This window comes from Hemiscyllium ocellatum, chromosome 42, assembly GCF_020745735.1.
Source record: "Hemiscyllium ocellatum isolate sHemOce1 chromosome 42, sHemOce1.pat.X.cur, whole genome shotgun sequence".
Classification (NCBI taxonomy): domain Eukaryota; kingdom Metazoa; phylum Chordata; class Chondrichthyes; order Orectolobiformes; family Hemiscylliidae; genus Hemiscyllium; species Hemiscyllium ocellatum.
This window is the reverse complement of record NC_083442.1, coordinates 13,520,988-13,533,133: the sequence shown is the minus strand read 5'-3', so window position 1 is coordinate 13,533,133 and position 12,146 is coordinate 13,520,988. Positions and strand designations below refer to the sequence as shown.

Sequence of the window (12,146 nt, the reverse complement as noted above, 5' to 3'; positions counted from 1 at the left end):
GCATCTTTTTGGCGGGTGCGGGGATTGCTGCCCAACCCAGCGTCTCGGATCGTTCCTCCTCCCGAGGCGCGCCAATCAGAGCGTGGGTCTCATAAAACCGTCCGCACCTACTCACCAATCAACAGGCGGCTTTGAGGGTGGGGTGGGTGCGGGCTGTGTGTGGCGGGAAAGCGGGGTTTTATTTCACATTTGCAATAATTCTGAGAAAGAACACTTTTTAAAGTAGAATGTATTGAATGAATCCACTGGCATTTCGGTAGGAGATAAGGAGAAACTGAAATTTCCTTTCATTAAAGTTGTTTTATATCTCCCGCGCATAAATGGATTGATTTACGTGATTATCCAATTATCGAGCAAACTTACGTGATTGACAGGGAATAGACCAATGGGAATCTCGGTAGATTGGCGGGACTTTCATTTTCCCGGCTTTTATTGTTTGCTGACTTAACTTCAGTAATTGAAGGTTTAGTTTTACCCAGGGCAGTTAGAATGAATGTCAGGGCAATTGTGATTATAATTTTAATTGATGGATCCAATTTCTACAAAGTCATTTCTGCAAGTCCATTGCTTATTGACTAAAGCTCAGCCTTCAGTACCACAATTCCAAACAAATTCATCTCTAAACTGCATGACATAGACCCCCACACTCTCTCTTCTGTAACTGGATCCTCAACTTCTTCACCCATAGACCACAATCAGTAAGAATCGGCAACAACACCTCCACCATAATCCTCAATACTGGTGTCACTCAAGGCTGTGTATTCAGCACCCTACCATGCTCCCTATACAATTATGACTGTGTGGCCAAATTCCACCCCAACTCCATTTACAAGTTTACTGACGACACCATCGTACAGTGTATCTCAAGCAATGATAAGACAGAATATAAAAAAAGAGATTGAGTGCTTATCAACAATCTGTCCTGGTCCACTCATGTCAACACAATGGTCAAGAAAGCACAACATCTTTACTTCCACAGGAGGCTAAGGAAATTTGACACGCTCCACAAAGACTTTCCAGTTTTCATAGTTGCACCATAAAAAGCACCCAGTCCGAATGCAGTACTGTGTAATAAGGCAACTGCTCTTCCAAAGACCGCAAGAAACTACGAGTTGTGAACACAGCCAAGTCCACCATGTAAAGCAACCTTCCATCCGTTTGCTATACTTCCTGCTGCCTCCAGAAAGCAACCAACATAGTGAAAGACCCCTCCCACCCTGGCTATACTCCCTTCCACCTTCTTCTGTCTGAGAGATGATTTAAAAGTTTGCGTACACATACAAATAGTTTTAATAGCTTCTTACCACCGTTAATAGACTTCTGAATTGACCTCTCAAATTTTAAATTTAATGTTGATCTCGCTGTCTATGCGCCTTCACTGCAGCTGTAACATTGTATTCTTCGTTATCTTCTATTATCCTAATACACTTTGTATGGTATGATTTGACCCTATTGCATGCAAAAGAAAACTTTTCATTGTACCTAGGTACATGTGACAATAATACTTGATTATTTACTTGGTAGAATTTTAATCATATCTTTCATTTCCTCTCTTTGTAATTTTCACCTCAAATAACAGTGCAACTATCAGATGGTTTAAAAGTTATAAAAATACATTGTTAGAGTCATAGAAATGTATAGCGTGGAAACAGACCCTTTGGTCCAACTCATCCATGCTAACCTTAAATTAACCTTTTAGGAGAAAGTGAGGTCTACAGATGCTGGAGATCAGAGCTGAAAATGTGTTGCTGGAAAAGCGCAGCAGGTCAGGCAGCATCCAAGGAACAGGAGATTCGACGTTTCGGGCATAAGCCCTTCTTTCCTGAAGAAGGGCTTATGCCTGAAACGTCGAATCTCCTGTTCCTTGGATGCTGCCTGACCTGCTGCGCTTTTCCATCAACACATTTTCAGCTTAAATTAACCTTTGCCAGCATTTGACCCTAATCCCTCCAAACGCTTCCTATTCAAATACACATCTAGATGCCATTTAAATATTGAATTGCACCAGCCTCCACCAACTCCTCCTGCAGTTCACACCATACACGCACTACCCTCTGCCTGAAAAAATTGCCCCTTAGGTCCTGTTTAAATTTTACGTCTCTCACCTTAAAACTATGTCCTCTAATTTTGGACTTCCCTATCCTGTGGAAAAGAAGATATGAAGGTGCTGGTGTTGGACTGGGTTAGACAAGGTCAAAAGTCACATGTCACCAGGTTATAGTCCAACAGGTTTATTTGAAAACACAAGCTTTCAAAGCCGTGCTCCTTCAGGTCACGGGTACCTGAAAAAGGAACGAGTCTCTGAAAACTTGTGTTTTCAAATAAATCTGTTGGACTACAACTTGGTGCCATATGATTTTTGACCTCAGTAAAAAAACATTGACTGTTCATCTTATATATACCCCTCATGATTTTATAAACTTCTAAGGCCACTGCTCAGCCTCTGACGCTCCAGAGAAAACAACCCCAGCCTATTCAGCCTCTCTCTATAGCTCAACCCCTCCAACCCTAGCAATATCCTTGTAGTGGGCGGCACGGTGGCACAGTGGTTAGCACTGCTGCCTCACAGCGCCTGAGACCCGGGTTCAATTCCTGACTCAGGCGACTGACTGTGTGGAGTTTGCACGTTCTCCCCATGTCTGCGTGGGTTTCCTCCGGGTGCTCCGGTTTCCTCCCACAGTCCAAAGATGTGCGGGTCAGGTGAATTGGTCATGCTAAATTGCCCGTAGTGTTAGGTAAGGGGTAAATGTAGGGGTATGGGTGGGTTGCGCTTCGGTGGGTCGCGCTTCGGTGGGTCGGTATGGACTTGTTGGGCCGAAGGGCCTGTTTCCACACTGTAAGTGATCTAATCTAAATATTTTCTGAACCCTTTCGAGTTTGATGACATTCCTATAGCAAGGAGACCAGAACTGAATGCAGTATTCCAAAAGTGGCCTAACCAGTGTCCTGTACAGCCTCAACAGGACCTCCCAATTCCTACATGCAATGCACCGACTAAAAAAGTTATGCGTACTCAACGCCTTCTTCGCTACCTAGTCTACCTGCGACTCTACTTTCACGGAAGTATGAATCTGCAATCCAGTCTCTCTGTTCAGCAACATGCCCCAGGATCTTACCATTAAGGGTATAAGTCCTGCACTGATTTGCTCTAGTAAATACAATTACTCAGAGTAAATGGTAATTGACAACAGGATATCCTATGCTTCCCAATGCACGTCATATATGTAGATGTTGTGTGTGAATGAGAATTTGTGGCCATTTTGTTGTAGGAAGTTGATGAATTTTTCGTTATCTTACTGACCATTGTGTTGTCAGTCTTGGAGTTTATTATTCAGTTGTACACGTGGAGCAAATCTCTTGGCCCATCGGTCCGTCTGATTAAGATAATGTTGTACTGTGATGTAATTTTCTTTGCTGTCCACCATACCTCCAATTTTGGTCTCATCTGCAAATTTACTAACCATACCTATGTTAATATCCAAATCATTACACAAATGATAAAAAAGCACTGGACCCAGCACTCACCCCTGCAGCACAATGCTGGTCACAGTCTGAAAAGCATCCCTCCACCATCACCCTCTGTTTCCTACCTTCTAGTCAATTTTGAATCCAAATTGCTAGTTCTCCCTGTATTCCATGTGATCCAACCTTGTTAAGTAGTCTACGATGTGGATCCTTGTCTTTTTTAAAAAGTCCTTCCCGGGATGTGGGTGAAGCGGTGGATGCAAACAGTTTAAATATTTTGAAGGCCGAGGTAGACAGATCCTTGAATACCAAGGGGTTGAAAAATTAGGCAAGAATGTACAGTTGAGTTTAAAATTAGACCAGCCATGACCTTATTGAATTGCAGAGCAGGCCCGAGGGGTGAAGTGCCCTACTCTTATTCCTTGTTCATATGTTGGTGAGAGCATTTGTTGCCTGTCCCTAACTGGCCCAGAATTGAGTGGCTTATTTGATCATTTTAGAGGGCAGTTAAGAGTCAAATTTCTAGAGTTACATGAAGACTAGACTGGGTAAGGATGGTGGAGTTTTCTCCCCTAAAGGGCACTAGTAGACTAGATGGATTTTGCAGTGACACTAACTTTTTAATTCCAAATTTATTCATTGAATTTAAATTCCTCCTGCATGGCTGGGTGGGATTTGTATTTATCTCCCCACAGCATTAGATTCTGGATTTGATTGTTTGGTAGTTGGCTCTGAAACAAGAATTATTCTTTCATGTTCACAGAATCATTAAATCACAGAATAAAGCCATTCAACTCATCAAGTCTGCACCAGCTCTCTGATGATTTTGACTTGGTGCCAAACACCCACCTTTTCTTCGTAAACCTGCATTGGTTTCTTGCCACTTGAACACGGAAGAGGCTTTGACGATGATATCATGCAAGATTAAGTTTGCTAAATGTAGGTTCAAACTTCAAATGGAAGAAAATTGATTAACTTTTTTAAACATGCACAACTTCCAAATGTGCCAGTGTTTTTTTTTAAGTTTAGTTTGGGCTGTGAACTTTGGACATAAAATAAATGACCTTTGACAATTACTCAGAGTAAATGGTAATTGACAACAGGATATCCTATGCTTCCCAATGAAGACACTTGCACTGCACGTCATATATGTAGATGTTGTGTGTGAATGAGAATTTGTGGCCATTTTGTTGGAGGAAGTTGATGAATTTTTCTTTGTCCATCCCTAACAATTGTGTTGTCAGTCTTGGAGTTTAATATTCAGTTGTGCACATGGAGCAAATTTCTTGCCTTTGATCAGGAGGTAGATTGAAAATTTATTCTTTTTGTATCCACGAGGAACTGTGTACCCTTCCCCAAACACAGCTCTAGCAGGAAAAAAAGAACCACCCACTTTTAAGCATACTATTTAATTCCATCAAGAAGTATGGGTATATATTTTTTCTACAATTAATTCAAGGTAAATTATAAATGTGAGTGAAATATTTGCCAAGATGATGTCAAGTCCTCATTCCAGATGTTCCACCCCAAACCCAGCAACCATCATTCTCAGTGGGACTGGGGGAAGGAGAAGGGGTTTGTTGTTTTTAAATGGGTTTTTAAAGAAAGTCATCATAGCCCCAGAAGTCCATAGAAAGAAATAAATGATTTTGTTGAGTTTTACCTGGCCTCAGGCAAGGGGTGAGGTTGAGAAGGCCTTCATGGTGACCTTAGCCAGTGTCAGAAATAAACCTGCAATGTTGGCATCACACTGTTTCGCAAACTAGCTATCCAGCCAACTGAGCAAACAGTTAAAGGCCAAGCACAGACACCGGAAATAATACATGAAAACTGAACATTCCAGCACCCACTTCTTCAAATAACACCTGTCCCACTTGTAGGTCCAGCATTTGACTGTTTAGCCACCTCAGAACCCACAACTCTCAAGTAAAAGAAAGTCATCATTATTTTCAGGGACTGTCTAAAAATATAGAAGTGTACAGCACGGAAGCAGACCCTTTGGTCCAAATCGTCCAGAGTCAATGTTGAGGATTTGTGGGGCAATTCCCTCCTGACTGTACACCTCAGTGCCACCATGCCTGCTGGGTCTTTACTGCTGGTGGAACTGAACATATCTGGGGATGGTGATGGTGATGGTGATGTCTGAGGCATTGTCTGCAAGGCATAATTCCATGAGTACAACTATATCAGGCTGTTGCTTGACCCGTGCATGAGAGCGCGCCCCCCAATTTTGACAATAGCTCCCAGATGTTAGTAAGGATGACTTTGCAGGCTCGATAGAGCTATTTCTGCTGTTGTCTTTTCAGGTGCCTAGATTGATGTTAGGTGGTCTGCCTAGTTTCATTCTTTTGTTGCTCCTATGTCCTTTGTTCCTAATCTTAACTGATAGCTTTCTCTTGGGATTTATTTGCATATATGCTTTTGAAATTTTTAAAAGACAACTGCAGTTGAGAATTGGCCCTACTTGAGACGTGCAGGGAGGGTAAACAAACATTTCAAATCCTCCGCCCACAACAAACAAAAACCTTGATCTTTCAACAAGCTCACCTGAAAGTTCAGGATTGGCCAGGAGAGTGGCAGAACATTTTAAATTATCGACACATTGACACACACTCCATAGAAAAACTGACTTTACAATAATTAAGATAGATTAAAATTACTAATAGCCAGAGGGGTGTATTTGACAACAATCACCCACAAAATTAACACAGTGAAAATACAGCAGGAAAATCTTTAAGTCCACCTTTAAAACCTGTTATTTTAATGTTATTACATGAGGTGAGGGGAAGGAAAGTTGTGACAGATGCAGTCATTACAGTGGGAGTTACCTCCTTTTGGGCCAGTCTCAAATCTTCTGTTTGGACAGTGATCCAAAGGATGATTGTTCCTTTGTGTTGCCTATTATAATCATAGAATCCCTACAGTGCAAAAGCAGGCCATTTGGCCCAAGATGTCCACACCAACCCTCCAAAGAGCATCCCACCCAGACCCATCCCCTTACCCTATCTGTGTAACCCTGATGTCCTCTGGGTAATCCACCTAACCTGCCCATCTTTGGGTTGAGAGGGGAAACCGGAGTACTGGAGGAAAACCATACAGATACAGGGAGAATGTGCAGACTCTGCACAGACAGTCAACCAATGGTGGAATCGAACCCTGGTTCTTGGTGCTATGAGGCAGCAGTGCTAACCACTGACCCACTGTGCCCCTCCTTGATATTAATTTTAAACATTATTTTCAGCAAATTGAGATGGAAAGTTACAAAGCATTGAGAATGGTAAATTCACTGTGAATGAATGTTTTTGGTCACAAGTATTGCTAAGGACTAGAGGGCATAGGTTTAAGGTCATAGGGGAAAGATTTAAAGGTGACCTAAGGGACACCTTTTTCATGCAGAGGGGGTGGTGACTATGTGGAATGAGCTGCTGGAAAGAGTGGTGGAGGCTGGTACAATGACAACATTTAAAAGGCATCTGGATGGCTATATGAACAGTAAGAGTTTGGAGGGATATGGGCCAAGTGCTGGCAAATGGGACTAAATTAGTTTAGGGTATCTAGTTGGCATGGACGAGTTGGACCAAAGGACCTGCTTTTGTGCTGTACGTCTCTACGATCTTAAGACAAAATCTATTTTTGTTTGGAAAATACTTATTGAATTATAGATTGGGCACATGATTTCAGCGTCCATATCCACACAATGTTCACATTTGAAGTAAGATAAAGGAAATGGTTTTGATCATTGTGAATACTTAACTTCCTTAAGTGCTACCCATCAATCAGCTGCTAAAAAGGTATCTAACATTAGTCAAACAATGATCATATATGTTGTGGAAACACCAGAGTTGAGAAGGCCTGTCATCACAATCAACATGATCACTCCAGGCTAACAGAAAGAAAGGAGGGTGGGGCAGTGTTGACAAACAATAGAACTGGACACGACAAAGATAGAACAACATCTAGTCACGCAGGTAAAACTTTGCCCGAAACGTCGATTTTACTGCTCCTCGAATGCTGCCTGAACTGCTGTGCTTTTCCAGCACTACTAATCCAGAATTTAGATTAGATTAGATTACTTACAGTGTAGAAACAGGCCCTTCGGCCCAACAAGTCCACACCGACCCGCCGAAGCGCAACCCACCCATACCCCTACATTTACCCCTTACCTAACACTACGGGCAATTTAGCATGGCCAATTCACCTGACCCGCACATCTTTTGGACTGTGGGAGGAAACCGGAGCACCCGGAGGAAACCCGGGCAGACATGGGGAGAACATGCAAACTCCACACAGCCAGTCGCCTGAGGAGGGAATTGAACCCGGGTCTCTGGCGCTGTGAGGCAGCAGTGCTAACCACTGTGCCACCGTGCCGCCCACAAGAATCTAGTCATGCAGGTCAGGCAGCATTTGAGGAGCAAGAAAATCGATGTTTCGGACATGACCCCTTCATCACTGCCCAAATCGTCAAATCTCCTGCTCCTCGGCTGCTGCCTGACCTGCTGTGCTTTTCAAGCACCACACTCTTGACTCTGATCTCCAGCATCTGCAGTCCTCACTTTCTACCTAGTCATGTTCAAGATGGAAAGGAGGGGCAGCTCTTTCACTTCTCACTTTGCAACAAGTCTGCTGAGGCAAAAAGTACATTTTGCAACTGGTGGACAAAAGTATGGAAGTTAAAGAAGATATGCCGTATCTGTTAAATTCCCCTTCACTGCATGATGGAAGACGCTGAAGTAAACATATATAGGAAATAACATTTACTCATAAAAATATTTTACTAAAATTAGACCAAAAGGAAAGGTTTGTCAGGACAAATCATAATTTACTCAACTTTCCCTTTTCCAATCTGTGTCAAGTCATAATTTTCCTATTTCTATTTGGCTGATGCTATCATTGCTCCTTCAAACTTTTCTCCTTGTTGCAACTATGTATACCATTCTGAACCATCGACTGGATAGCTGGTTTGTCATGCAGAGTGACACCAGCAAAATGGGTTCAATTCCCACATTGGCTGAGGTTACCATGAAAAACTCCCTTCAACCTCTCATCTTGTCTGAGATGTGGTGACCCTTAGGTTAAACTACCACCAGTCATTTCTCTGTCCAATGAAAGAGCAGCCCTGTGGTCTTCTGGGACTATGACAACTTTATTTTGCCTTTAAACCACGTTCCATCTCTGCACTCCAATGTTAATTTTGTTATCTTTTGGATATAATTTTATGCATGAAGTAATTTACTTATCCAATTAGCTTACGGTCCAATTTGACTGACAGATGACTAGGCCAACAAAATATCTGTGTAAACGGTAGGCAGTTGTTATACTTTTGTTTTTTTCCCCCAAGAGTCAGGAGCCTAAGGCACACTGGCTGTGGCCGGTCACCTCAAGAGCCAGTGCCTCCCAAGTCCATTGGCTGTGGCCAGCTGGTTCAAGAACCACTTGGGCACTAGTTATAATGTTTTCTAATCACAGAAGAATCTGTATCAGCTGTGGGCATGCCTGTTCCACCCAGTCTTTTGAGCCTCAGTGTGTGGGGGTGGCTAGCAGGAACTCTTGCAAGGTAAGAGGTCCTACAGCCTTGGTCCCAACCACCAGTTGGGCACCTACCCGAGTGGCCATATGCATGACACTAACAGTTAACAATAAAAAAAAAGCTACAACAGAAAGGGTCTCAAAAGCAAAGTCCCCTCCATAACCAACTGGAAAAGCAGTACACAGAACCAACAAAATAAACCACATCACAATCCTACAAATAAAAACACACAGCGAGTAGCCAAAAAACAGTGCATAAAAGACAACCCACATGCCAGCATCTCCAGCAAAATTAACTCTCTCCAGAGGTACACAAAATGCAATGCACATATGGAAACATGATTCAATCACAACCGACACGATAAGGTGCAGTACAAAAGGCCATTGTTATATTGTACATCATTGTTTGCTGTTCCTGTTTAATCATGTGTTGGTAATTAAGAGTTTAGGTGTTACTGATTTGAATCCTCTCAGCAACATTCATGTGTCTATGAAATATAACATGGTCCAAAATCAGTGAGTCTGAACAAGTCTTTCTCTAAATCACTTTTTTCCAACAATGAAATGACCCTACAACATTTAACACTCTGCAGTTCTCCGCGTCTTGGGCAAACTGAAATCTGTTTAAACCCAAACTGGACACACCTGGCCTGATTTTCAAAGTCAGCTGATCTTCATTTTTGCTTTTGAATATGCTGCCAAAAGCCACAAGATCTGGGTTCAAGTTCCACTTGCATTAGAGGTGTGTAATAATATGTTTGAACAGGCTGATTAGAAAAATAGATTAATTTTTTTAAAAAAGCAGACTCAGGAGCACCCTCTTCCGGTGCAGTGATAGTGTCCATACCACTGGCCAAGATGCTGAGATTCAAGTCCCACTTGCATCAGAGGTGTACCATCATGCATCTGAACAGGTTGATTGAAACTATCCATGCTTCCCTTGTCTATATTTCTCCCACGTGACTGTCCTTTGTGTCTGAGCTCAGATCATAAATGGCAGTATGCTATTTCATCTTGAAGGGCATCATAATCCTACCTGGATTTCTGCCTAAACTTAACATATTGCCTGAAAGTACTTCCTTAGTATTTTATTGTGAATGCCAAATGAGATTTTCTAACCAAATCTCCAATTTGGAACCTGAAGTTTCAGACTTCTAAAGTACTGTTACCACTGAGCCAAAGCAGCTAGAAGAATAACACACATTTTAGGCTTGCAATTTGGAGTGACAACACAGGTGAAATACTCCTTATCCACGGAGTAGTAACTGAGAAAATATTCACAAACATTTTGGATTTGATAGCTCTTTTTCAAATAGGTTATTAATCACTGATCCTTCCATCTGAATCCACAGAATAATCAATATGTGAGTGATCTGGTATCTTTGTATCTTTTGTTGCCACAGGAGAACTTTTTTAAAATAAAAATTCCCTCTGAACGAGGCTGAGCTCACCTGATGCCTACCATCAACCTTGGTAAGTATGGGTCTATCTTGTAATCTTCATGCTGCCAGTTTGTGAAACACAGCCCAATGATGTAGCTGTGGCTCAGTTGGTAGCACACTGAATCACAAAGTCCTGGATTTCAAGGTTTTCTTCCAGGGTTTGAGATCAGGAAATGCTTGGTTGGTATTCTAATACAGTACTGAGGGAGCATTGCATGGTGGTGGAGGTGGTATTTTTCAGATAAGATGTGAGACTGAGGTATGGCCTACCTGTTCTGATGAATGGGCGGAGGTGGGTACTGCGGATGCTGAACATTAAAGTGATGCTGGAAAAGCACAGCAGGTCAGGCAGCATCCCAGGAGCTGGAAAATCGACATTTCGGGCAAAAGCCCTTCTGGTGAATGTAATAGATCCCACATCGCACTATGTTGAAGAAGAGCAGAGGGAAAGATGTCTTGGATATTCTAAAATTTAAAACAAAAAGTGTCATATTATGAATGATTGTCTGTCACAACCAAAGCAAAAAATGATGTCTGGAAGGAGCATGCCGTTTTTGAAATAACACATTATCAAACCCCTTTCTAATATAGCCGCTGTCGTTAGAATAAACCGAGTTATTTAGTATAATGTATCCTGTTTTTGATTTACCTTGGCATTCTCTAGAAGATAAAGGTTCTTGATTTGAGTGAAGGAAGGGCTCACTCAGACAACACTTGGATGTCTTTGTGATCGGAACGTTAGTGCGGAGCCGGGGGAGCAGTTTGTCCGGGGCACAGACAGGAGCTGCACCGTTTACGTGTGCTGTGTCCGCGGCTGAAATATTTCCGGGTCGGTTCAATGGCTGCTGCGTGGAACGAAGGTGGTAGTGGCGGGGGGAAGATGAGTGGTGATGCGGAGTCTGTCTTGCGCTGGTGTCAGGAGGAGCTAGTTCGGAAGTTCAGCCTGGAAGTGAATGAGGAGTTGATTCAGTAAGTGAGGGCTGGGGGCCGTCATCTCGACAGACAGCGAGAGCTCAGCAAGGCTCTGGGCTCCCTATCCCCCTTTCCCCCTTTCCCCCACCCCAGCCCCCTTCCCCCCGCACCCCACCCCCCTTCCCCCAACCCACCCCCTTCCCCCAACCCTCAACCCCTTCCCCCAACCCTCAACCCCTTCCCCCAACCCTCAACCCCGTCCCCCCACCCCCAGGTAAATCCCCAGCACCTGATCAGGTGTACCCGAGAACTCTGTGGGAAGCTGGAGAAGTGATTGCTGGGCCTCTTGCTGAGATATTTGTATCATCGATCATCGGTAAGGTGCCGGAAGACTGGAGGTTGGCTAACGTGGTGCCACTGTTTAAAAAGGGTGGTAAGGACAAGCCAGGGAATTGTAGACCAGTGAGCCTGACGTTGGTAATGGGCAAGTTGTTAGAGGGAATCCTGAGGGACAGGATTCACATGTATTTGGAAAGGCAAGGACTGATTAGGGATAGTCAACCTGGCTTTGTGCGTGGGAAATCATGTCTCACAAACTTGATTGTTACTTCCTCAAAAAACAAAGAGGATTGATGAGGGCAGAGCAGAAGATGTGATCTATATGGACTTCGGTAAGGCGTTCAACAAGGTTCCCCATGGGAGACTGATTAGCAAGATTAGATCTCATGGAATGCAGGGAGAACGAGCCATTTGGATACAAAACTGGCTCAAAGGTAGAAGACAGAGGGTGATGGTGGAAGG

General features: G+C 43.1%; 1 protein-coding gene across 3 annotated transcripts in view; it reads left to right on the top strand.

Moving 5' to 3' along the window:
* Nucleotides 1-11,272: 11,272 nt before the first annotated feature.
* Nucleotides 11,273-12,146, top strand: part of trip4 (thyroid hormone receptor interactor 4) — a 132,997-nt gene continuing 132,123 nt past the window's right edge. For all 3 annotated transcript variants that reach the window (XM_060853613.1, XM_060853615.1, XM_060853614.1), the window contains exon 1: nucleotides 11,273-11,402. In XM_060853613.1, the coding sequence (XP_060709596.1) occupies nucleotides 11,314-11,402 (89 nt within the window). In that variant the 5' untranslated portion in view covers nucleotides 11,273-11,313. The remainder of the gene's footprint in view (nucleotides 11,403-12,146) is intronic.